The sequence below is a fragment of the Accipiter gentilis genome, chromosome 33 (assembly GCF_929443795.1).
Source record: "Accipiter gentilis chromosome 33, bAccGen1.1, whole genome shotgun sequence".
Classification (NCBI taxonomy): Eukaryota; Metazoa; Chordata; class Aves; order Accipitriformes; family Accipitridae; genus Astur; species Astur gentilis.
Genome location: NC_064912.1, coordinates 12,592,168 through 12,615,952, shown reverse-complemented (window position 1 = coordinate 12,615,952; position 23,785 = coordinate 12,592,168). Strand labels below are relative to the sequence as shown.

The 23,785-nt window shown below is 36.8% G+C and overlaps 1 protein-coding gene across 1 annotated transcript in view; it reads right to left on the bottom strand.

Moving 5' to 3' along the window:
* The window catches only part of LMTK2 (lemur tyrosine kinase 2), a 44,314-nt gene that overhangs the window by 4,878 nt on the left and 15,651 nt on the right, over positions 1-23,785 (bottom strand). The window contains exons 3-13 of the mRNA XM_049791115.1: positions 23,286-23,430; positions 21,430-21,503; positions 20,772-20,890; positions 19,267-19,354; positions 11,185-11,318; positions 7,961-8,045; positions 7,236-7,357; positions 5,651-5,800; positions 2,464-5,377; positions 929-1,064; positions 281-529 (exon numbers count right to left, since the gene is read on the bottom strand). Of these exons, the coding sequence (XP_049647072.1) occupies positions 281-529; positions 929-1,064; positions 2,464-5,377; positions 5,651-5,800; positions 7,236-7,357; positions 7,961-8,045; positions 11,185-11,318; positions 19,267-19,354; positions 20,772-20,890; positions 21,430-21,503; positions 23,286-23,430 (4,216 nt within the window). The remainder of the gene's footprint in view (positions 1-280; positions 530-928; positions 1,065-2,463; positions 5,378-5,650; positions 5,801-7,235; positions 7,358-7,960; positions 8,046-11,184; positions 11,319-19,266; positions 19,355-20,771; positions 20,891-21,429; positions 21,504-23,285; positions 23,431-23,785) is intronic.

Here is a 23,785-nt window from a genome sequence, read left to right as displayed (position 1 = left end):
TATAGCACTAATTTTTTGAACAGAGAAACTGTAAGCTTGTCCTATAAATGTTCCATAAAATATTCAACCACAACCTCGCAGCAACCTGGATGCAAATAATCTAAATAGAAAGCTATGTCTTAACTGAAATACAAGACCAGACATAACATTTTATAATGCTAAAATGCATTTCTAAATTAAGTATTTAAAATAGAACACGATTTGTCACATCTATGACTTCTATCTTTGCTTAGTTTTTCATTTGTAGTTTTAAAGTAATTATTGTAACTAAATCACTTACCTCCTTGCTCTATATCTGAATCTGTAAGATGTGTAAGAGAAAAGCTTGCCATGTTTGCAGGAGAGATAGAGAATCTGGAATAAGGGGATGAATGTGACCAGTTTTGATCGAGAGTCCGAGAAGGTGGAGGTGGAGAGAAGTACTTTGATGACTGAAGAGGTGGTTTAGAACTAATAAGACTATTAGCTGCCTTTGATATAAAGGATGGCTCTGGAGAAGAGAAGTCATCATCCCATTCAAAACCCCCACCTTGGGGGAAAAAAAAGAAGAAAAAAAAGGCAATTTACAGTAATGTAAAGTCATAAACAGTTTTAAAAGCAAGCCCCTGGAAGACTGCATTAATCCAAAACAAAACTTGTAGCATTTTTGTTCTAGCCCTGGGGGTCACAAAGATTTGTCACCCATGGTTTGGTTGCCTCTCAAGATACCCTAGACACATCAATAAATAAACAACCAGTATTACATCACAAGCTTTGATAATCAGTAACACTAGTATCTGAGCCTAGCTGAAGCGTACACTTAGGATGCGAAACTGAAGCCAATATGGTACAGTGAATTTACAAGTAATATATAATTTAAATGACATTTCACTAAAGACTATGCATAAAACAGTCTCAGCCCCTGCTGTGTATAAATATATTCAAGTACCTTCTTCATCTGTTGAGCTTTCTGAATTTGCAAATCTGTTTAAGTAACTAAAACTCGAAGATGGAACAGGAGTGCTGCGAGACCCTTCCCCATTCAAGTCTGCTGCACGGTTTCCCAGCTCCTTAGTTGGCATTTCCTAAGGCAAACAAAATAACTTATTTAACTTTCTTGTACACACAATGTATCTACACCTATAGATGCAAGCATTCAAAAAATATACTCCCCCACCATCAAGTCTGCTGTGAAATGAAATGGTCTGTAAACTCTTAAGTTATTACCATACAACAAAACTTTGAGTTATATATTAAGCATATACATATACTTCTATTTCTAAAGAAAGCTGTATCAAATCTATGCTAAAATGCATGCAGGAAATGACTAAATATTATTTACATTATAAAATAGTTTCATATAAAGTTAAAACATCTTCTAATTGAAAACAGTTCCTTTATCAGCCTGACACAGGTAGGTTTTTTCTCTTTAATAAAGCCTTATCCCATCTCCCAACATTTTTTAATTTTTTTTTTTTTTTTACCCCTTAATCATGCTTCAGGATAGAGAGACAGACTTTGTATGACCGGTATTTAAAGCAGTCAACATTTTATCAGTTACTGTAATAACAAGTACAAGAGTTCAACAACTAAAAGCAGTTTAAACACAGCTCATTTTTTTTCTTCCCCTCTGACAAAAGGATTACTATTCCACAGACTGCCTAAACACAAATGTATCACCTAAGTTTTCTATTCCAAAACTCAATTATCTCTAATATTTATGTGCGTCATCATAAGCAACATTTCCAAAGCTTGACAATGTGACTGTTCTTTTAAACTCACTGTACTAGTTTAGTTGCCATAATCTTAAAGTACAATCCCCTCTGTATCAAGTTACAGAAGTTAAAAATTGATAAAGCAGATAGGGAAACAAAGGTAACCTTGAATTTTATAAGCAGATCAGTATTTCACTGAACTTGAATCACATAGGATTAATAAAAAGTAGCATTACCATCTAAACACTGTTCCCATCTCCGATTATGGTTTAAGGTAAATTTACCTTAATGCTAACTAAGGCAAGATTCAGAGTTCGGTTGCGGTTTTGGTTTTTTTTGTTTAGTTGTTTTTTGGGGTTTTTTTCCTTTCTTCCTTTCTTTTATAAAAACATTTGAACTTAAAGTCCTCAACCTCATTAAACAGATAAAAGCCACATTTTATTCAGTGCATGCAGCCAAGGGTTCAAAACCAACAGAGATTCAGGATTTGGCAACCAACCCTGCCCAAAGTGAAACCCTCCTTCACTTCAAATTAGTGCTGCTATTCTACCACCAGCAACCACATCTAGCCAAGAAAAAAAGGTTTTTTCCTTTATATATAAAGAAAAAATAACCCACATCACAAACAAGGTCTAATCCTACCAAAACAAGAAAGGTGATCTTGTAACAATGTATCCACAAATATTAAGCTATTCTACCACATCTTGTTTAAAAAACCCAAACCAACAAAATCTTTACTTAGTAATTAGAGAAAAAAAAAAAAGGATACCTGATCAAACAAATAGACCGTCACATCGTCAAAGAATGTTACAGCCTTTTTGTCATTTTTCCAATTCTCATGTTGCCTTTCATTAAGAGATTTTGGAAGTTTCAACAAGCTTCTCAGATGTTTTCCCTCATCCTTGTCAGTAAGTATCTCAGGTACTTGATGAACAGTTTCATCTTCACTGTCAGAACTCAGACTATGCATATGAAAAGTCCTCATGTCATCCTCAGAATCACTGTTTTCATCCTCCTCATCTGCATCATCACCATCTTCTAAATCAAGCATTCCAGAAACATCGAGTTTGCCGAGGTATTTTCCTTCAATATCTGGCTCTTTCAGTTTTTGTCCTTCAACGTGATAGAAGGACTTCTCACTGTTACTCAAATCTAAAGAACTGCGTATGTTATGCACAGAGTTTAAGTCCCTGTGTGAAAGAAGTTCTGAAGTATTAGTGCCAACACAAGAGACGGTTTTATGGGAAGTCTCACATAGTTTTATTTCATCCCTTAGGTTACTTTCCATCGCTATTTCCAGGGAATTCAGAGTTGCCTCAGCCCATTCATCAGGACACCCCTGCATCCTTACATCCATCTCTTGGATCTCTAAGTTGTGATTTATTTCTAGTTTTGCATTTTGATTATTGGTATCCTCATAATTCCTTACATCACACTTTTGCTGTCTCTCTTCAAAACTGTAATCCTCTTCAGTATTATTCTCTCCTCTATCTGAGGAAACAACACACATAGTCTCTCTTGACAGATTTACAGTCTCTTCTGTTTTTTTATCTGGCTCAGAATCATTATCAGAGAAATAGGCAGAGTCTCTATACGAGTTCTGATTTCCACCCAGAAAAACCTTTGGAGTTGTTTCAAAATTGCTATTCACTGCATCTAAACAAGCTGCTGCTTCTGAAACAATTATGACTGGATTAGAAGGTAAAGCACTGATGTTGCTCTCACTGACAACACAGAGAGCAGTATCTACACCAGAGGCATCCTCAACAGTGATATGGGAAGTCCATTCTGGAGATTCCAGGTTCTCCGTTTCATAGCCACTGTCAGCAGGTTTATCAGGTGGCAAAAGTTTCTGAGGACTTTGAGCCTGTAAAGATTCTAAAACCTCATTTACATCTAAAGAATCTAAAGAATCAGGTGTCTCTAAGGCTTGTTCTACAGTTTGTATAGGAGATGGGCTGTCTTCCAAAAGACTATCCTGACTTGTGCAATCTGAAGTAGCAACAGAAATGAAGGTCACCTCTTCTGGAACATCCTTACAGTTCTCAAAATGATTTGATGTTTCTTGTCTTTCCTCCAATAAACATTCAACTTTTTTTAATATAGGAGACTTCTCTTGCAAGTTTCTTTTCATATCTTCCTGATCACTACATTTCTCTCTATTAAAAGCTATTTGATCAGACTTGAAAAGCATTCCCTGTTTTGTTTGTGCATCACACCCATCTGTTTCAACAGCAACACCGTAACAAGGATTGTTTCCAACATTATTATTTTTGGCATTATTGGATAGCTTTTCTTGACAGAGAATATCCATGTTACAGGGCACAACTTCGTTGACTTCCACATTTGAAAGCTTTTCCTCATCCTTCAAATAAGGAGGATTTGCATGTTTATCACATGACTTATGTGCTGTAGGTGGACTAGAAGATGCCTGCATCTCTACAGTAGCCTCAGACTGAGAATTTGGATCTTTATTCATAGTCACTGGGTTAAAGTTTTCATCTTTCACTGTTCTAAGACTTTCATGTGTTAAAGAAAAGACCTGTGCATTTTCAGCCAGCACAGGCTCAGGCTCTACAGAGTTTCTGTTTGAGGTTTCTAATATACTTTTTAGAACATCTTCTGGTTTTTGCCCAAAATCACTGCTGGTTTTGTTAGACAACAACCCTGTTAATAAGTTTTTCTCTTGAAGAAAGAAGAAGTTATCAGAAAGTTCTTCTAAAGTTACCAAGTCAGAGTGGTTAGAGATATTTTCACATAAGGAAACAGTTTCATTTTCAGAAGCATGACTAGAATGCTCCTTCGCAGAAAGGCCTACTGCCTTTCTAGCATCTGTGTTTAAAACAGATGGTTTAAAGTCTTTAGGAATATCATTTGTTTCAGCAAAACCAAGTATTTTTCTGTTTGTCAGTTCTTCTGATCTGTCAATGTCATTAAATATATTCTGGAAAGGACTTTCTGGACTACTAGCAGCAGGCAAAAATTCCTCTTTAGGATCTGTATTGTAGTGGAAGAAGTCCCCGTCAGTGCTAGATTCTTCAATATCAAGATCCCTGAGAACCATGAAATGAGAATTTTTTTCATGTACAGCTTCTTGATGATCAACTTCTGTAGTTAGTACAACTGATTGGTTATCAAAATTCATGCTGCAGCCACTTCCTTTTTCCTCTAATTGGATATAGTAGTCATTTCCAACAGAAAGCTTGTGTGCATCAAACACAGGTAACACCCCAGGGACAGCGAGTGATGCTTCTTGACCACTTCCATCCTGTGCTCCTGACCCTTGCTCTGAAAGTGACCTCTCAAAAACCTCCACTGGAAAGAAAATACTTGTGTATGTCATTGCTTCATCAGGATTCACATGACCACATTCATCAAAATGATCGTGTTTAGCTGCCTCCCAGATATATTCAAAGCTGAGACCCTGGCTTGTTTCGGTTACAGTAAGAACTTCTTCCATCTCATTGCCAAGTCTATCTCCTGTGAAGTGATCCAAGATTGGAAATGCAGAACTATTTGTTTCTCTATTTGAGGTGTTTGGTTTAAGAGCATTCCACTGCTGTTCAAAATCAATCTCCGAGTCCCTTTGGCTTTGCATGCGAAGGTAAGTTAAAAGTCTATGTACTTCTTCTGCTGTTGGTCTCTTTTCTGGAGGTAACCAACAGAACTGCAGAACTTCATACCTATATTGAAACAAGAAACATATTTCAATAGGTTTCACACTGAAAAGGAATTTATAAAATTCAGGTATCTAACAAGCTAATGAGGAACAATTAATATCATTGGCAGGAACTTCCACCTATGGCAGCTCCTTTTACTCCCTTTATCTAGGCCTTCTTTGCCAGGAGCATGATTCCATGTAGCAATTTCAATATATTTAAGATATAATTTGAGAAACTTCTTCAGCAGCTTTAAGAATAAAATTTAAAAAAACAAACACCACATTCAAAGTTTACCATCTATCAGAGTATGGCTGCTCCAGACGTGGCTTGAAGAGTTTAACCTGCTTCTCCTTTATGACATGAGTTAGGACTTCCCTGTCAGAAAAGTCTGAGTAAGGCTGAGCAGCATTCTCGAACAGCTCCCATAACGTCACACCCAAGGACCTGAAAAAGAGCAGCAAATGACTGTGCATTCTAAGAACTATTTTAAAGTTGCTTTTCTAAGAAAGTAAGGATTATGCAAAGCATAACTGGCAAGAAGAAACAAATATCACTCTCCCATTGGCTCTATAATAACTTCAGAACCTGTTAACTCATTTTGTTTGACAAAATGCTAGAAGCCTCAAGAATAAAGTTGCTTGAAGGCAATAACAATGAAGGCAACACCAATGAAGGCAACAACATGTAAGAGGCCTCAAATGATTCAACTATGGAAGAAACACCCACATACTAAAAATAGAAAATGCCTATTTAGAGAAGCAAGATGAAAAAACCTTATGGTTAGTCCAACAGTAGGAAAAGCTTTCATCAGAAATTGGGTCAAACTGCTAGAAAACTCATCTTTGTTTCAGTTTTCATAAAATTACTTATTTTTAAGCTGCAGTGGTCAGAAGCTGCCTCTTTGCTCAGTAACATACCGTATACAGCACTTGTCACATTTGCAGTGATTAGAGTTGATGTTGATCCTTGTGCAACCTTTCCTTGCTCAAAATGCAAAGTAACTGACTCTGCATGTATTACAACAGAAAAATTTAGATTGGAAGGGGTCTCTGGAAGTCATCTAGTCCAAACCTGTTCAAAGCAGCTCTGTATAAGATGCACTAAAATTCAAGTTGGAAACCTTAAGACTCCAGCTGCTTGAGTTTAAATGACCAATATGATCTGAGGAAGCCTGCTTGAAGGATGCAAGGAAATCAGTACATAGGTAATTTCTATCTATCCCACTTGCTTTCTGCAACCCTACCTTTAAATTAGCAAATAAAACCTAGTTTACTGTTTAATATCCTTAGAATATAAAAGCAGGCATTTAACTACAACGTTTTCAGAAATGTTAGTTTAAGCCACAATTTCCATTTCCCAAATTTCTTAGGACTTGAGAACTGAAGTGGAACTTGGCAATTTCAAAAAAGTTCAAGTTTTCACCAGCCATTGTCTATAAGCTCGTTGATAGCACAGACAAATGGTTAATTGCAGTCCTTAAATGCTGCAGCAAGAAATTAAGATGCTACTGTTCTAGTGGGATCAACTTTTTGTCATCCACAGCTATTATATTACTGGAAAAATAATTTACCATTTCCTTCCTTTATGAACAATTGAAGGCATTTGGCAAATACATAGTAATGAGTTTTAGTATAAACACCTACTCTTCTGTTAAACACTTTTTCTTAATCTAACTGTTCTCTTCACAGATTTCTAAGCATCTTTCCAAAGCAAGATATAGTTTCAGGTTTGTAGAGATGAACCTGCGGTACACCTGCGGTACAACAGGGCATCAGGCCAATATTCAATTTAACTATAAGTATTATTTACTCCTTTGTGTAACACTTGAATATATGTTCACACATCTCCCATTGAAATTATTTTAAAGCCTACTACATACCATATGTTACTGTATTTATTTTGCTCTGCTGATAACAGTCTGTCTTGAAAACTTGTTACTAACTCAGGTGCAGTCCATCGGAGAGGAACAAGCTTCTTCTCATCTGTCTCAATATAATCTTCCTAAATTATTGACAAAAAAAATAAAAAGACTGAACAAACATTGGATCAACTTCCAGAAGTTGACAGGCCTTTCCTTAATATGGTTGTATGTGATCCCTATGTAAAAAATTAGAATTAAAAAAAAATTAATCCCATTTTCCCCAAGTAGCAGAGAATAACACTATAGGGGAAAGGCATTCACTGTTCACTGCCAACTTGTTGTTTAAGGTTTGGTACTCAGAAAGTGTTTTTAATTAATGCCCTGAATTTTTCACTTTCTTGATGTATTTTAATACTGTAAATATTTTCATTAGAAATTTGATTGAATTTTTCCTTTCTTAAAACATTAAAATTAATTTGTGCATATTTTAGGACTACTATAAATAGGACCTAAAACAGATTTAACCAGAAGCTTCCTTCTACAAGCATAAACTCCACTTGTCTCTAGAAAGATCATCTATTCTGTTACATGAGCTTGCTATGGTTATTTGCAAGTTATACTTTGAAAGTCCATTATTCAAATAAAGGACAATCTAGTACCAGTTTATAACTTTAAAGTATGCTTGTTATAACCTCAGCCCACAAATCCTTTAAAAAAAGTGGTACATTACTAGATTAACTTACCTTATACCTACTGAATCCTATACCATAATCTCCTACTTTGACATTTAAATCGGATGTAAGAAAGCAGTTCCGTAAGGCCAAGTCACTGAAAAAGCAAACAAATAAATAATGAGACCAAACCAAGAAGTCTTCAATGAAAATTAAGACAAGTGGGTTAACAGAAGTGACACTTCTTAGAACAGTCAGGCCACAGTTTAAATTATCAAGTAAAAAGCCAACAAAATTCTAGAAAAAAAAAATTTAAAAAAATCAAGGAGTTACACACAGTTACACGTTCCAGCAGCATGTAGCAGGCCATAATAGGAGCAGATCAGTAATACAAAACAATAGTGCTAAGGATTCAACATCCACACTATATACACTTCCAATGATTTTCTTCGCATGAGCTGCAGTCCAATCCCATAGACCTAAATCCTACTAAAAGCTGAAGCAAGCCAGGTGCTAAAAAGGTGTGCTCCTGGAGCTACCTTTCTGATTCTCTTTGGATAAAATTAAACCAGTCCATGCACTCCAAAAGACCAACTCATAATGCAAACCCAGGCACAGTAACTAGGGAGATTAATTTCAAAAGTACAATTTTGATCCAAACTGTTAAGATAGTTCTCTTGTTGCTTACATTTTCATTAAGTTTTAGAACCTGTACAAGCCAGCAACTGATTCCTATCTCACCAGAATACTGCGGAAACCATAGTTCTATATAAACACTCATTGCTTTCAGAAAAAACAAACAATGATAGGGTCTCCCCTTACTTATTGGACAAGATTTGGTTTGTGGCCACAAGGATATGACTGCCCTTAGGCCCTTCCACACCTTCAAAAGAGAACCAATTTAAAGGCACACAATTGAGCAGAATCTGTATTCTGGAATCCAAACAAAACTAAACATAGTGACAAGGCAATCACATTTAAAGATATTATACAAAAAAACCTGAAGTATAAAAAAGTTCAAAATGTAGTCAATTCTCTAGAGTAGTGAAGTATACTCTTAAGCATTCAAACTACACACAGAATTTATATGCAATTACTTCATTCTACTACTAATCCTATGATGTAGATTACTCAGGCTGTTCGCATTCTAGACTAATGTCGGTCCCTCTTTACCTAACACCTATCATTGCGTGTCTTGCATTTTAATTGTCATAAGCAAAATCTATCAACAATTCATACCGGGTTTAAAAACTTAATTTACAATATGACACTAAAAAGTAATATCTTACACCTACAGTTAAGTTCCTCTAAATAACAAAACCATGCATTACACACAAACTAGAACTACAGATAGTCTTTGAAAAAGACCATCAGAACAAGTAATGTATTTCATAAAAGTCCTCTAATATACAAATCAAAAAGCTCTTGAATACACGCAGTTGTTTCCAGTCTCCACCATAAAGCAGACCACAAGTACTTAGAGCCAGCAGTGCTGCTGTAATAACACCAAGAAGCTGTTTTAGCAAACCCATTGTTCAAACTCAAATTTACGCAAGTTTAACGAAGCTGCACACTTACTATGGAACTGTAGCTGTGACAGCAAAGAGCTCTGCAGACTAATTGCTCAAATATTTCACTTCTCAGTTTCACAGAAGGGTACCAGGCAATTAAGTGCACTGGTTTACTTCTGTGTGGCTTAAAAAAAAAAGAAGTCTCTGAAGTACAAACGGTCTGAAAGCCACACAGTCTCCCTACTTCAAAGAAAGAAGAAAATGTTTTCCTTTCCAGAGTCATTGAACCACACAGGTCAGAAACACAGTTGTAACCCTCAAGTATGCCCCAAAGCTTTTCAACTTGTTTTATATTATTTAAATAAATATCCTGGAAGAAAAAAATAAAATTTTGGCTGCTTGAATTTACCACTAACAACAAAATCACTGATGCTGGAGCTTTACCACTTACTCTGACAGCATCAGGATACTGTTGCTAGAAGTAAACATTTACAATGAGAATCTTGCAGATCCACAGAATATCTATTTATCCAGTTTAACTGCATCTCACTGAAAATGTACTGTAAAATACCTACAGAGCTATGCTGCTGCAATACAAGAAACAGTGATCACTCAGTTTGACAGGTACAATTGGTACTACCTTCAAGTCATTTGAAACTGTTAAACAAGTTAAAAGAATAGCTCTGCCTGTCAGCCTCCAGCTAATGTCCAGACTTTGGGGTTTTCTCAGGCTTTTGCTGTTGTTTTACACCTGCACCTTTTAAGACTTCAGTTTGATAGTTCAGCTTCTCCCTGAGCACAAGGTCTCTGCTTTCTCTAAGTAGCGAGATGTGCATTGATAAGCTCTAGCACAAGTTCCTAACTTGCTGAAAGGGATGATGCAAGCGCCGTTTCTACAGCAAAGAACAGACTGACCCAACATAAAACCAGAATAAATTATCTTGTGATACCCAAGATTTTATCGGGTAAGCCATATTTGGGGAGCAAGTACGCTTTAATATTTCAGTCATTGGAAGTCTAAGGTTGATGTCTTCCAGTTCCTTAACACCTTCTCATTTAAAGCCAAAAAAATTCATTTTGGCATATTTCTGAGCAATTAGTTTCATGAATACACTTTTTCCTCCAGCCTTTTATAACTACTGCCATTCTTTCAGTATCGCCTGCATTAACTTTAATTAAAAATAAAGAAATCTAGCATTTTTCCACCCTGATTAAAACAGAATTGTTCTCCCATTATGATTTATTCTAAATCTAACTCCATTACTGAAGATTAAAAGGTTACATAAACAATAGTTCAGTGAGAGAACACTTGCTTCAGTCAGATTTTTTCCTTTTTTTTCCTCCCCCCCTTTTTAGTAACAAAGGTAACAGATTACCAAACAGAAGTTCTAAATTGCTATAATCTATTAAAAATACACAGCAGGTAAGATTCCTTCTAAGAAAATTATAACATCCCTCCCCCCATAATAAACAAAACAAATTTAACTTGGCCAAGAATTAATCAAACAACTGCATCTTCTGGATTGGCTTAGCAGTAGGTTCTGTTCTATAGGCTGCAAACCTAAAAAGTAGGTGATCAGCTTTCAGCCAGGTGGGAGCTGTAACACCACACCACTACTGTTGGATTAGCATCTTCATAAACACCACATCTTCATGACTTAGGATATATAAGTTAGACTGAAGTTTGTTAAAGCACAATCTTCAATACACACCGATTTTAATTAAAATATCTACATGAATTTTAGAGTGCATCATAACTAAAAGAAATTCATCTGGAAAGCATACCTATGCACAAAATTATGTTTATGCATTACAGCAAGTCCAGCAGCAATCTCGCACGCCATTCTCTGTAGCAGCATTATTTGTGAATCTCCTTTAATATGTTCCTGCTCATTGCAGATATAAGTTTTTAGGTCACCCTGGAAAAGAAGTTGAAAATACTTATCAGCCTTGTATGTTGTTTGAATCCGAAAAATATTTAATGAAGAACCAACTAACCACATTACTTATTAACTCCTCAAGTTTCCACTTTCCACAAGGATTCTTACAGAAGTCATCTAAGGTGTATGGTATTGTCCTTGTAAGGGTTTTTAATCAAATCATTTAGTAATTAAGATCCTAGATCAGACTGCCATGTAAAACCTAACTGTCATACAATAATACTTTCCATTAAAAAAACAGAGTTTGATGAGCTTCTGGTTTTAAATGAGATGAATTTTCAAGTGCTTGAAATCAGCAAAGCTGTGTCTGAAATTTTCAAGGGGATGGAAGGGAAAGACCTGAGAAAAGGGTTTCAGACACTGCCAGCTCACCAGAGCTTTAGATATAAAAAACATGGTAATACACCGCACTCCAGTCAAAGAATTCAGATGATGGCAGCAGTTTTACTGAACCTAGGCAAAGCTGAGCAACAGACACGTAATTAATGAGCCTGTAGAAGCATCGCATAAATGACTAAAAAAAGAACAGCTTTGAAACAGAGGGAAAATAACTGAAAGTTGTCCAAATTCAGGAAAAGGAAGACTATAGTAAGTGAATGCAAGCAAGGGAAGAGGACAAGTTTCTCATGCCTCTCTTGCTACTTTCACAGCTGGACTTTTAACCTAACACTTCTATATTTTTTGTTATTTAAAATACAGACTTTCTGGAAATTTAGCAAATTACTTCAGAGGGTATTTTTGTACTAAGACTGCACAACATATTACATCACAACTTGTTTCACCAGCATAACATTCTGGGCTCTAGCTGTCCATGTCCATTGTCTGCCTAAATTTTGAGCCAGGAAGGAGACTGAAGGGAAGTCTTGAGATTGACCAGACAAGAAGGCAGTCTTTACGCTGGCTAAAAAGCACTCCAATGTTCAGAAAAGGCTGAAGACCAGTAAGCTTCCTGTTCCTCTGGTGCTCACGTACATCATAGAGCTATAACTGAAGCAACTCATCCCTCCTTAACATGGTTAATTGAGGTCAACAATTTACAATTTATTAGTTCAAGCAGTAGATGTCTGTGCTGTGCATTAAAATCTAACAGTGCATTGATAGCTGAGGTGTCTGGCTGGACAGTTGCAAACCTGTGTTGTATTTAATAAAATAAGCAGCAATGGGACAGACAGTCTACTTAAAGCAGACACTACTCCTATGTAAAACAACTTCATTTTAATTTTTCAAAACATTAATAGATTCTACAGTACACACAAGCAGCTATTCTATCTTCATCTGCTTTACATGTACTACTTATGCTGCAAGTAGCTATACCACCTTGTGAGAAAGCACGCATAACTTCTAATACTGTTTAATGTTGTAGAAGCCTTCATTACATTCTCTTTATCCTGTTTTCAGCTACTGATTAGGTAACATTTACATATTTACATCCTTCAGATTTACATTTTTTAAGATGTTTCCTGAAAGATTCTTCTGACTTACAATTACAGCTTTAATGTCATACTGGCTCATGTATATATGTATAAACATATATAAACACACCCACGTCTTTCTACCTTGCCAGAGCAGATTTACTAGAGGAGAGTTCCAAGGAACTACAAAACAAATAGCGTCCATAACACACACAGGTTCCCAATTGCACAGTCTAACAAATAAAAGTACAAAATGCCAAGCTTAACTGACTCTAGGTGGCAGCAAGCACCTGAAGAAAGTCAAACTCTCCAAAATTGTCATTCATTAAAACAGCAACTGGTTAACTTAGGGTTTGTCCCAGGTAGATTAAGTTCCTAGAATACCTGAAACGCACCAAGGAATTACTTTTTAATTTTTAAATGCATTAGTAATAGTAGTGCTGTGTGGCATCCCTTATTTACTAAATAATTCACATAAGCACACTTTTTTTGTAGTAAATACAGCTTTTATTCAATCCAGTACCTTGAAACATACTGGTTCTATTTTCCCATTCTATTCTAATTAAGGCTACAATCAAGGTTAAAATATAAACCAGGATTTTTTGGTATTGCTTTAAAAGGACATTGCTTATACCAAACTGGAGGGAACCAATGAATACACTCAAGTGCTGGACTGCCATCCAGAGTGACCTGAACAGGCTGGAAGAAGGGTCCAACAGGAACCTTATGAAACTCCAGAAGGACCAAGGCAAAGTCTTGCCCCTGGGAAGGAAGAACCCCTTGCAACAATACAAACTGAGGACTGACCAGCTGGGCAGCAGCTCTGCAGGAAGGGACCTGGGGATCTTGGTAGACAGCAAGCTGAACACCAACCACCTGCGTGTCTTGGCAGCAAAAACTGCAAGCAGGCTCCTGGGCTGCCTAAACAGGACCATAGCTACTAGACCAAAGAGATTATCCCTTTCTATTCAGCACTTCTTAGACCACATTTAGATTCTGTGTCCAGTATTGGCTGCCCCAAAACAAGACAGACAACAAACTTGAATGAGTTCAGTGTTCACCAAGGGCCACCAAGACAGTCAGGGGGTCAGAGCATTTCATCATGAGGAGAGGCTGAGGGAACTGGGCTCATTCAGCCCGGAGAAAGGAAGACTTTGGAAGCACCTGATAGAAGCTGCTCAAGTATGTATGAAGTTATTAAAGACCAAGTCAGGCTCTTCACTGTGGAGCACAGAGGTAGAATGAGACAACAGGTATGAGCTGAAATACGAGAAGTTCACACTGAGTATAAGGAAAACTGTTTTCCACATGAGGACACTGGAGCAGAAGCACAGGTTGCCCAGAGAGACTGCGCAGTTTCCATCCTTGGATGTTTTCAGAATCCAACTGGACAAAGCCCCAAGAAATCTGGTCTGACCTCAGGTCGACACTGCTTTGAACAGGAGTTTGGAGTGGAGACCTCCTGAGCTCCTTGCTAGCCTGAATTACCCTATGATGCTTCCCTGCTTACAAGCAGACAGTAGCGATACATCAATACTACTCCCATACCGTTTTATGGGCTACAAAATGGCCCTTTAGTGGACAGTTTTTTCAACACAGTAAATATCAAAGGTTACACGTATCTGAATACAGTTCTGCAAAATTCACTGTGCGGACACCTAAATATAAGCAGCTCAATAATCATCCTTGAGGAAGGTTCTGCTTTCTCTCCAACTTCCTCTGCCACTCTGCCTCTTCCCTCCTCTCCTGGGACTCCATGAAGAACTAAATTTTGCCTTTCCTCCCATCCTTCTCAGTTCTAGTCAGGATCAGTTCAGCCACCTTTGTAAATCTTAATATGCTTGTTCTCTATAACAGCCAGAAGCCGGGGGCAGATTTACATGCAGTACTCTTCAGTGGTTTCCTTGTTTGTGCAAATTCCGTATTCAGTTCATATGAACATCCAAACAAATAGCAGGCACGACTTTTTAAACCAGTAGGTACTGATGATAGGGTTTTAAAAGTGTAAAGAGCTCACCAAATTATGTCTGCTGAACACTTTCTACCAAGTTGGAAAGCCGCCTGCCAAGTCACACATTATTGCCCCTTTTGAAGTTCTTAGACAACTAGAAATACTACCCCTGCCTCCCCCCTCCAACATTGCTTTGCAGCGTAAATACCTGCAGTCACTACCATTAAAATGCCTGAAATTGGTGTATGGTATAGAGCACCTATACTATCAGAAAGTTGTTTGGACACATGTAAGTTTAAGAGATATTAAACAGTTCTGAGAGCACAAAGAGTCTTTGAACCCAACAGACATGATTTCTGAAGTTGTCATGAATTGTCACACACACACACACACACCACTGATATATCTGCTAGTTGCCTCATAGCAATATTGACTACAATTATTAAACAGATTTGCTGAACTCTTTGGTTAAGAAGTTTTCATCGCAAAGACTCTTTTTTGATTTGAAGAGAATGTTTTCAAGTGGCAATAATTAGAAAAAAAGCCCAAACAAAAGAAAGAACCAACCACTGCAGGCAGGCACCTTCCACTAACAGCAACATCCCTAAAGCAATCTACAGGGCATTCTAGGCAAATACTGCATCCTGCTGATCTCATCTGCTCAGGGAATTGCAAGACTTAAAGAATTTCTGTAAGAATTTGATAGGCAAATCAGCCTCACAATATACATGCTACTTCCACATTTGAATAACTTTCCTTTACTCATAAATTATGTCAATCCATTAGAGGATTTGCTGTGCTGACAAAATGCTGGCCACGCACAGCTGAGTAATATATTAAAGTTAATAAGCCAGCTACCACTATTTTTAACCTGGCATCATTCTACAATGTTTAACAGTGAACAGTTAACTATTCATAGAAGACTGCACCAACATACTAGGCAAACTAATATGGAGGGGGTATAAGAACTTACTGAGCATTTCTTTTTATATTTACCATTTTTTAAAGAATTTTAACACAGGCAAAGGAAAATTAGGATTTAAAAGCTTAAATCACTTATGTGCAACTACTTCTCTTGCTTCTTGCCCAGCTCTGCTAAGCAAGGGACACAGAGCAACTTGGATTACATTATAAAAGAGGCTAAATGTTAGCCAATACAGTTACTGCATATACAACCAATCTCGAGTAACAGAAATGTAGTTTATATGGCCAAGAAAACAAGTAAGCTAGCCTGCATGACATTCAGCATTGCTACCGTGACAGCTCCAGTATCTCTGCACTACAGTTTCCAGTGCCTCTGATCAAGGCCTTTCAGTGCCAAGGAGCCTGGGAACTGATAATCCAACAGAGCTGCCTCAGCAGCCAAGACAAGGTCAAGTGGCCCTAAAAAGGCCATGAAACCTAGCAAGAGAAGTTGCAAAAGGGGGACATACTGTGATAGGCTATGAGTTTGAAGGAGTGCGAAGAAAACAATCACTGTACACTCTAGACTGTGTTGGTCAGCAGAATAGCCACATTTTTCATTACTTAATATGCCAAACTTGCAAAATGAGGTCTACATTGCTGAAAGCCTCAAAAGAACTTGTCATCTGAAGACATTTAAATTTCCTATCCGACACAATTGAGATATTTGCCACCTTTTTACCATCAAGTTCTTAATCACATAATTACAAGGGATTAAAACAAGTTTATTCTTTGTTGTATATATATATACAACCAGTAACACAAGGTAAAGAGCTTTAGCATAACATTATACTACTGCTACCAAAACAGCAACATGTTTCTCATCCTTCCCATCTGAACAACTTACAGTCATCACAGACACTAGAACCTTTAGTAAGCCACTTCAACCGTGTCTGCCCCTATGGTCTTTCTACTGAAGAATCAGACTCTTGCGTGTTTTGGAAGCACCTCCATACCCCCCTGATCTACCCAATTTCAGAAAAAAAAGCACAAAAGAAGCTACCAGCTTTCAAAAGAAGCTACCCCTGATCTACCCAATTTCAGAAAAAAAAGTACAAAAGAAGCTACCAGCTTTCAAGATCACTTACTAGAAGCCTCAAAAATCCAAGTAACTGCCATCCCAGCCACAGTGGTACAAAGCAGCTTCTAGAATATCAGCCTACTTGACACTCCACTAAAAACCTGTCTACTAAAAAAAGCTATCTAGCCATACTTTCTATTCCAAATGGTGCCGTCTGGCTTACTTCACATTTATTCCTTCATATCTCTCCTCTCCCCTCACTCCAATATTGCTACCTCCCACACCAGGCCCTGGGACTACAACAAGAGTTAGTGACATACAGCAATACTGAGCTAACTTACTGCACTCATCTCAATCTCTGCATAAACCTATTCACGTGAAGAGTTTTGTCTGCCTAGCCCCTGTATATTTGTGTGCACAGTGAATAAAATACTATGATGTCTAGGAGATACTCAGCGCTACCAAGTAAGAACTCTAAGTGAGCCAGACTTTCAGTATGAAAGTCATGTTTAACTCACTATAATATATAATTTTCTAAAAACGAGTTTTAGTTCACTTGGAATAGAAATCAACACAGACATTTATTTTCTATTCCAAAGAAATTACCTAACTACATTAAAATTTATAAAACCAACACTTTGGCTGTCAAGCTTACTGCCCCCAGTTAAAGTGAAAATCTATTTTATCCCCTTAAGTAAAATCCTTTCCAGATTACTCTGCAGGATCACGACAATTTCTGGCATTAATCATCAGGCATCAAACAAGGATATTATTTTTTCCCTGTATACTTAAAGTAGGGCAATCTTTAAAGTTACTCCATCTTCAAATTCAAAGTTGGATTACATAGCGTAACTATTTAAAAACATGGCAGCAATTAAATCTGATTTGGATGTGTATCTGTTAAGACTCTATAAAATGCAATTCTCTTTCAAGGGTCCTTTTAAAGAACTGCCAATTTGAGTAACAGGTTTAAAAATCAGTAAGAAGTATTCTATTTCTACATATTGAAAAACTACAAAAAAACATTATCTGGCTAACTTTATGCACCTACTTTTTAATTCTTAGCAAAACCAGAATATTTCACTTTGATCAGTCGCTTAAAAAGTTCAGGTGTTTCTTCCTTTTAGAAAAGAATGATTTTATCAGCACTTCTGCCTCATTAATTTCCCACAGCTAATAAATTTGAGCAAAAGAGCAGTAATGAAAAATATAGTTTAAGGTCACAGATTAACTTTCTTATTTCTCAAGAAAACTCAAAAGTTCATGTTAACTCTTATTTAAACTGCTTGAGGCAACTGATGCAACTAGAACCATATACGTGCACCTGAGTTTAAAGGAAAATTCTGTAGTAGTGAAGATGGTAAAAAAGGATCTTGCCGAGTTTTATAAATGCAAACTATCTTACTTATTTCTTAACATACATGCACTTCTGAGTTCATTTCTGTCTTGACATTTTCCAAGAAACTCTGCTTTAAATGCTATCTAGACCACAAACTTTAAAAGCAGCTATTGAGCCAGTGTTTAGTTAGCCACCTGGACTTCTGTTTGCTTTTTAATAATGTGTTACACTACAACAAAGCAATTCAAGTCTTTCCAGATCATGGATCCATCACCATATCCAAATTTTAGTCTCTGAAGACTCTGTGTATACTGGGCACAGTTCAAAGTTTCTATACATGCATGCCACCCCCTTTCTCACAACATTCACATGAATTTCAGCACATGCCTAGGAATGCAGTGGCTGAGCACGGTTTTTGTGTGACTATCCTTCCCAGCTTCAGTGTCCTTTGTGGCACTAACAGCAGAGCAGAAAGAGAGAGAGCAGTGAGAACACCCTTCACTGTGCTCTTAGCATTTCTTTTGGTGTTCAGAAAGCACAATAAGGCAGTTGTTTAGGGAGGGAAAGAAAAGAAGGATAATAAAGTAAGGAAAAGAAGAATACAGTAACAGAAAGGATCAGGAAGAGAATAGGAGGATACTGAAAGTTCTAGCTATTACAATACACATTACTGATTCTACACGAGCCCACCATTGCATTTTAGCCCAAAGCTGCACAGCATGAGTAAAATTTGGGCACTCTAGAGTGGGGGAGGCAGAAGGGAGAAATTCTTTCCTCAATTAATGTTTTCACAGAAATGGTAATAAAAGCATATTAAGGTTGCACAGACAGCACATAGAATTCAGGATGTGATGTGAGCATGTGCATGCGATACTGGACTACAATAAAAAGCTTCCTTCTATGACCTCCTTTCCCCTCCAAGCTCCCCATTACATGACATAGGCAGACTGAAAGAGACTACTAATTCCATTATCAAAGAACGAACAGCTATTTTCCACTTCAGAACATTCCACAAGCACCTAGAATTTACACAATGAATTGAAAAGAATATAAACCAAAAAAAAAATTACACTTGTGGTCTGTCTCTAAACCAAAAGAAGTCTGTCTTCTGAAATTCTGGTTATTAGAAAAACTTTCCAGGAAGAAAAAGAATCATTTCATGAGTGAAGGGCAGTAAATATGCTACATACATTTTACACCAATGGAAAAACAACTGCAGCCATTTGTGTAAGTGCACTTACCAAGTCACAGAACTCAAAAACTAGGAGATAAGGAATGGCTTCCACACATTGCCCAATACACTGGAGAACATTTGGATGCTGAAGAATGCTGGAGTGAAAAAATACAGTTAAAGCCAGAAACATCACAGTACACATTATTTGCAGTATAACTCAACACACTGAAATCCCTACCGGAAGTTTCAACACATAACATTGGCGCGGGGGGGGGGGGGGGGGGTGGGGGGGTGGGGCAGCACAAACAGAAGGTGCAAGTATCCAAAGCCATAGATTCCATTTGCACCTTTGTATTGCTGCAGCATATCACTGAGAGCAGCTGAAACTCAGAGGATCTCAAAACCACAAAAGCTAGTACTGCCACAAGAAAGTCACACCCATCCTCCCACCATCCCTTATACCAAAAATAAGTGCGTGCAACTGGTTCGTGAACTACACCATGAAACCAATCTGGCTAAAAGCTAAACCTTTTTTTAGCCAGGTTAGTTCCCAGCCAGATCAGTTACTTTTTCTAAATTGCTTCAAAACCACTTGTGTCAATGCAGCAGAAGGCATGAGATTCTTTTTATGACACCTGCCAACAATTTAAGCCTAAATGCAAATATAACTAGGACATTAGAAAGCATTAAGAATAGAAAGCTCTCTACAACCACTTGCTTGTAGCATATTCAGGAAAGGTAAACCACACTATGAGGTATGCCTGGTGAACTACAACAGGCCTCTTTTTCAGTCATCTACAAAAGTCATTAAGTTGTGGCAGTTAGCTCTTCAGAAAGCTCTCACTATTCCCAAAACACAGGAAGATAAATTACACTCCCTTCAATATGCCAAATTCCTTTCTAGAATACAAAGACTCGACTCCTAGAAGCAAGTATCCTTCAAGCATAACACAAGAGGAAGAGAACACCAAACAATCCTGTTTTATTGGCATTTCCAGTCAGATCAACGATTTCTCAATTTAGAATACTACTGAACTGAAGTTAATGTAATTCTGGTTTGGTTTTTTGTGCACAAGCCTCCTTGCAAGCTACCTGAAAAAAATTAGCTTTTATCACTATGTTGCAGTTAATTTTTTGAAAATGGGAACTTTAAAGAAATTAATGTGTATCTGATAACAGACACAGTGTTGCCAGTTCCCCTGCTTCTAACAGGAAAGCCAAGTACAGGAGTTAAACCTCAGTTCTCAGAGGCAAGTAATTAGGCATAAGGTTAGTTTGCAGTATCAGGAGTTTGTTCCAAACAGCTGTAGAAGAAAATCTGATAAACCAAACCAAGTGTGTTTTCCACTCATGAACAATAACTACCAAACACATTTAAGCAAAGGGTTTATTTCTAAGCAAAGTCAACTTTTGCTCAGTTTGGATTGACTGTATTTCACTTTTCAAAGACGAGCATTTCAGTTGTAAGGGAGGGCATGGAGACACAGTAACACTGAATGAAAGAAACATCCATAATTCATATGCAGTAGTACAAAAGTGTATAAGTTAACCAAGCTGTGAAACATTACTTACTAATATGGTTCTCCATTTCTTAAAAACTGTTCTTGCTCCCTGGGACCTGCACTTGCCTTCAACTCCTTCACTATTACCCTTGCTACACTACTGCCTCTGTAGATCTCTCCAAGTAGAACCTGAAAAAAACCAACCATTGTGTCTTTAATCAGAGGGAAAAAATCTTTGGAGTTTCCTTGCAAAGAAAAACAAGAGCTAAAAACATGCTCTAAGAAAGATTTTCCGGCTTTTTTGTTAACTCATGCAGAGCTCTGATAATTAAACGCCCATACATAATAAATCTTGACAACTGATCTACTCATCAACTTTCAGAAAACACATTTTCTAGTGAAGACCGCTTATTTACTTAGGTTTTTTTCCTAGGAAAAAATCAGCATTAACAGGAATGTATTAATTCAAATCCACAGAAGTGAAATGTTGTCTACCTAGTAAGTAATTCTAGTAATAAGCTACATGTAAATTAAAGTAGCACTGATCAGTGCTGTGATTACAGCTAAAAAGTGTATGCAAGAAAATATATAACTTCAATTTCAGTTTTTCTTCTGCTATTACTTTTTTTTTTTTTTTTTTAAGAGTAGCACTTTAAAGGAAATACAGTAGCCTAGTCAGTTCAGAATTGACTCAAACTGCAATACAAAATTAAGAGATAACTTCTCACCTTTCCAAACCAGCCATTTCCAATTTCCTGGATGTAGTTTAGACTCTGACGTGCAACTTGAGACTTTGATCCATCTGTCATACATAACGAAACAAATGTAACACGTATCAAACCACTTGGCCAAAGTTATCAACTGTTGAGGAAATAATGCAAGTTCCTGCTATATTTATTCCAAATTACATGCATACATTCAGACCAAGCAACAAAACCTAGTTAGACATACATAAAGTAAGATTGTGACAACAGCACTCAAGTGAAACTTCTCTCAACTCCAGCTTCTAAACTGTACTAGAATACACCCTCTACAAAAACACAGTGAATCTCCTTATGAAATGTAAACTTATTTTTTTTAACACACTCAATAAGAAAGCAAAAAGACCGAGTTCTAATTCCAGTATAAAAGTGTATCATACCCTGTAGCTGAGTAGAGCAAATAACCTACTTACAAAAGTTTCCTATGTAAATAAAAAGAAAACCCAAGACAACCCTAACTCCTTGTACATCTTAACATTTATAGTTATAGAGGGAGTTACTGTTTTAAGAGAAGGGTTTGACTGCTTTATTCTTCAGCCCAACTGTCCTACTTATAGCTACCATCTGGAAGGAGGACATTTTCTGACTAAAAATACTTTACGTAAAGAGCCCAGAGAGGGAAAGGATAGAAAACAAGACCCAGATCTTGGCAGACGATGGACAGTAAAAATGGCAGACTCTATACTATAAAAAAAGATTCAGCAGTGTTGATCCCTCTGCCACCTAATTGGTTAGGAGCACTAATAAATAGATGTACACAAAAACTTTCCATCATTACTACTTGTCTGAGAATTCTAGCCCACATTTTTATTTCCATAAACTACATTTCCACCAGTATTATTTTATTAGAACAGCTATAGCTCTACAGTACACTGTCAATGCGCTCCTAAGCACAGAGAAGGTTTTATCAGTACAACTACATTTTTACCAGTGTACCTTACTCAAGTACACTGCCTTACTTCTGGCAAAATAACTTCTAGGGACAGAAAGTATAGTTTTAACAATTATGGTAACATAGAATAGCTGACAAAATTATTCACACATAATTTCCCCTCAGTCATTAAAACACTGAGAAGTAACATTTCGTTTGTATTAAAAGGCACACTGACAGTTTCTTGAAATTTGTAGGTACAGAAATTTTACTAGAAGCTTCCCTGACATCTAATGATTAAGCAACACAAGCAATGTATTAAAAAAATTGTATATGAAGTAGCATAATATGAGAACTACTTTATGCTAAACTATGCTTGTAATATTTAAGATGCTTATGTTTCCTTTTACAAAAATTGTATTTTAAAGAATACATTCCAAAAAACCTTTCACATAGGGAAAAGAAATCTAATGCTTTGTCTTAACATCCCCACATTTACAGCATGAAAAGTCTACAGTGACATTAAGAAAGTGATGCACCTGAAACAGGAGCACTGCTGTTAAGGAAGAGATTCAACTCTTGCTTCCATTTAAGGCTAATGGCTAAAATCCAATGACAACTTAGCCACAAAAAAAAAAACCACTGAAGAGAAGTCACTAACATCCTAGAGTACTTCAAACCCTTCATGTATACAGAGGCATAACAAAGTACTCTAAAGAGGTTTATTTAAGCTAATTTCATTCTCTTAAGCTACCTCACATGGCACCCTGCCATAAGTTAACATTTTTTAAGTAATATTTCACATTTTATCCTATACCCTGCAAAATGTTTACTCAGTTTATGTAAGTTTGTAACAATTAATTTGTTTCAGTAAAGTCAAACAATCAGCTACACTCCATTTTTGACACTGAAATTGCCTACTTTTGTTTTTTCATTAAAAACAGTATCTTACCTGTACGAGATGGAAACTGGGAGGGAGTTGGTAAAGCAATATTGGGAACTGAAAGAGTAAACACTTCTGCTGGAGACTGAATAGATGGAGTATCTTCTGCTGGAGGTGTAAAATCTATTTCATCATCAAAGTTATCTTCAAATTCCTGCAAAAAAGTAAGTTAGTAAACAAGCTGATCTTTTTCTTAAAATTAGCTCTGACACATTTCTTTTAGCTTAAATGAGCAATGTTAAGGTGGCTTAGCTTTTTTCCAAGGACAGTGACAGATTTTAGTTTTCTATTCCTTATTTTCAATTTATTACTGATTTAAAGAGATTAAAGTATTAAGTATTTCTTTTAATAAAAAGGGGGCTTTTGTTTTGGTTTTTGTGTTTGGGGTTTTTTTACTTTAAATGCTATCGCTGGCTTTGAATGAATTACGATGAACAGCCGAGGTCAAATAGTCTCCATTTAGAAATGAGAGCAAAACTCAATTTTAGGAACACCAATAAACAATGTTC